The sequence below is a fragment of the Triticum aestivum genome, chromosome 3B (genome assembly GCF_018294505.1).
Source record: "Triticum aestivum cultivar Chinese Spring chromosome 3B, IWGSC CS RefSeq v2.1, whole genome shotgun sequence".
NCBI lineage: Eukaryota > Viridiplantae > Streptophyta > Magnoliopsida > Poales > Poaceae > Triticum > Triticum aestivum.
In genome coordinates this window covers 489751406-489754888 of record NC_057801.1, presented here as the reverse complement: position 1 = coordinate 489754888, position 3483 = coordinate 489751406, and the positions used below count along the sequence as shown (strand labels likewise).

At 45.6% G+C, this 3483-nt stretch overlaps 1 protein-coding gene across 1 annotated transcript in view; it reads left to right on the top strand.

Annotated features, from left to right (window-relative positions):
• Positions 1-3157, top strand: part of LOC123070536 (uncharacterized) — a 6787-nt gene extending 3630 nt beyond the window's left edge. The window contains exon 4 of the mRNA XM_044493784.1: positions 2089-3157. Coding sequence (XP_044349719.1) covers positions 2089-2823 — 735 coding nt within the window. The 3' untranslated portion in view covers positions 2824-3157. The remainder of the gene's footprint in view (positions 1-2088) is intronic.
• The last annotated feature ends 326 nt before the right edge of the window (positions 3158-3483 follow it).

The window sequence follows — 3483 nt, the reverse complement described above, 5'->3', positions numbered from 1 at the left end:
TTCAGAGGTCGGAAAAATATCAGAAAATGGGAGTGATATGCAAATAAATTTGGAAAATTTCAGGATTAGAAGAACTGGTTTCAGAATTCAAAGTTGAAAGGTGAAAAATGTATCTCTTTTTCTAAAAAAAACGCACTTTGCATGCTACTGTAAATCAACATGCTGCAAAAGATTCCTACCTTTCAAGAACATAACTCTGATTGCTTGAGTAGGGTCCGGGGAAGGGTCTGACCACTTTGGGCCTTTCGTACGCAGCCTTTCCCTGCATTTCTGTAAGAGGCCTACGAATCTACACAAGCATTTCTAAAAAAGGGCACCCCGGTGCACGTAGCTCCTGCTTGTGTAGGGTCCGGGGAAGGGTCCGACCACTTTGGGTCTTTTTGTACGCAGCCTTTCCCTACATTTCTGTAAGAGGCTATTTCCAGGGCTCGAACCCGTGACATCATGGTCACAAGGCAACAACTTTACACCTTTACTGCTGCGCCAAGGCTCCCCTTCCTACACATGCAACAACAACAACAACAACAACAACAACAAAGCCTTTAGTCCCAAACAAGTTGGGGTAGGCTAGAGGTGAAACCCATAAGATCTCGCAACCAACTCATGGCTCTGGCACATGGATAGCAAGCTTCCACGCACCCCTGTCCATAGCTAGCTCTTTGTCGATACTCCAATCCTTCAGGTCTCTCTTAACGGACTCCTCCCATGTCAAATTCGGTCGACCCCGCCCTCTCTTGACATTCTCCGCACGCTTTAGCCGTCCGCTATGCACTGGAGCTTCTGGAGGCCTGCGCTGAATATGCCCAAACCATCTCAAACGATGTTGGACAAGCTTCTCCTCAATTGGTGCTACCCCAACTCTATCTCGTATATCATCATTCCGGACTCGATCCTTCCTCGTGTGGCCACACATCCATCTCAACATACGCATCTCCGCCACACCTAACTGTTGAACATGTCGCCTTTTAGTCGGCCAACACTCCGCGCCATACAACATTGCGGGTCGAACCGCCGTCCTGTAGAACTTGCCTTTTAGCTTTTGTGGCACTCTCTTGTCACAGAGAATGCCAGAAGCTTGGCGCCACTTCATCCATCCGGCTTTGATTCGATGGTTCACATCTTCATCAATACCCCCATCCTCCTGCAACATTGACCCCAAATACCGAAAGATGTCCTTCCGAGGTACCACCTGGCCATCAAGGCTAACCTCCTCCTCACACCTAGTAGTACTGAAACCGCACATCATGTACTCGGTTTTAGTTCTACTAAGCCTAAACCCTTCCTACACATGCAGCGACAATTAATATGGATCGGAGGGAGTACTTACTTTCGGCTTGTCCGGATGGATTTATCCATCTCGGAGAGACGGAACCAAACCTAAGATCCACACTACATAGTCTCGAAGGTTCTGAGTGTTGCTCACTCGGACACGCCAAACGCTAGCGGTTGGCCTCTGTAGCATCCTGGTATATCCAGACGCCTCGCTTGGAGGGTCCAAACGCACTGGTGCTACTCTCTCAACTCACTTTGAGGGACCGAGTGACACACTCGGCAACTCTGATCAGGGATCACTGAGAGGTTCTCAGGTTTTGTGGAAGATTTGGACCAAGTGTGTTTGAGTACTTAAGCAAAAAAACTTTCTCCACACTTGGTTCAAGTTAAGATCTCGAAACCAACTCATGGTTCTGGCACGTGGATAGCTAACTTCCACGCACCCCTGTCCTAATCATGTTGTCATAAATCATCAAAATTCACTATGGGGGCCTATGATGCACTTTCAGTCCGACCGGTCGTGATGGAACAAGTGCTCCTTTGATGCACGTACTAACACCCACAACGTCTGCTCATTGAAGATCATAAAATTAGTTGTCTTTGGTGGAATCCTTTTCCTACTCCAGAATCTCATTTACCACATTATAACTTTGTTGAAATATGACCATTTGTTAAATTTAGTATATTCATGTACATTTAACTTTCTGTTGCTCATAGTCTGACCAGCTTCAGGAACCCTGGAACTAAAGCATTTTATTTATATTGGAAAAGGTGCAACTTATTATGAATGTTGTCTAACTAACAATTGTTCCACAGGACTCTGGTTACCCAGACTCAGAAAAAACTGAACGGGTAGTCTCTTCCTCAACTAAAAGAGTATCAAGCTGCTGTGAAGGAAATGAAACAATCAACATGAGCTCGGAGCATCAAAACTCTTATTCCAAAGCAACTTGTGCTAGTAAGAAAGAATGGAGCATACCCAAAACGTCAAGCATGAATTTGGATCTAGTTCTTTTTCAAATGAGCAGAATGAGAAATCCGATTTCCAAGGCTCCAACTGAGTCACCAGTATGCTCAGACCCAAATGACAAGTGGCTGAAACGCCTGAAATGTGATACTTCAGATCCACATGTTCCTTGTTCCAAGAAACCAAAGACTGGAGACATAGCAACTCCTGGAGGAGCATGTACCGTGTTTGGTCAAGTGCTTGATTATAAGAGGGACAGTGCTTGCATGATCAAACAGGTTAAGGAGGACCAAGTGGTGCATGAAACATTGATGGACCAACAAAACCAAGATGCGTCTCCTATGTCAACAAAAAGTCTTAATCACTGGATAGGGAGGTGGTGCCAAGGTGGCTCCCCTAGTTTTCATGGAGCTTCGAGTCCAGCAAAGCAATCGCGAAAGTCTAACACACCACCTGATTGTCTTGAAGGTCAGTTTCCAAGCATCGCCGCGATGGCTATGATGGGGCGTGTAATGAACAAGCTCCGCCCTTGTGAACTTGAGAAGAGGGGTCCTTCTGTAGTCTGGAAGACAGAGGGGTTATGAGTGCCTGTCCGGCTTAATTCAAGACCGGCCATCGGCTGTGGGTTAAAATTTGCATGCAGGAAAGAAACTGCACTGCTACGCTGATGGCAATGCGTATGATTGTTTCCTCACAGAAGAAGAGAAAAACATGGTAGTGTGAATATCATTCCAAGGAGAGAAAAATATGTGTGGTTTCTACCAATCACAGTGTGATAGATTGATGTGTTGATTGTGTAAGGTTCCTGGGATGGATATCTTTTTCCATCGTCTGAAGGGTGCCATATTTGTGTACCGTGACCAAACAGATATTCATAACTGTGGAGGTTGCATTCAGTTTATATTTACTTTACTTGAATTCGAGTTATGTTATGTTGCTTCCAGAAAAAAGGAAAAAAGAAAAAGAGTTACATTGTCGCTGTGCTTTTCTTCGGAGCTGCTGGAAGGATAAAAGTTTAGACGCTAATGTTTTCTGGACCCTATCCTGATAAATATTTGAAGCGCAAATTCTAAATCTTATGAAGCAGAAGTCGTCTGGTATAGCAATGGTGCTGGATCCAGCCCGCCGGGGCTCACCGGTGGTCCGGCTGTGGGTGCTGCAGCGCGAGCTCAGGCCTTGGATGTAAATCGAACGATCAGCTGAGGAATTCCTGGACTTGTGTGTAATGACGGCACTCATTGAGG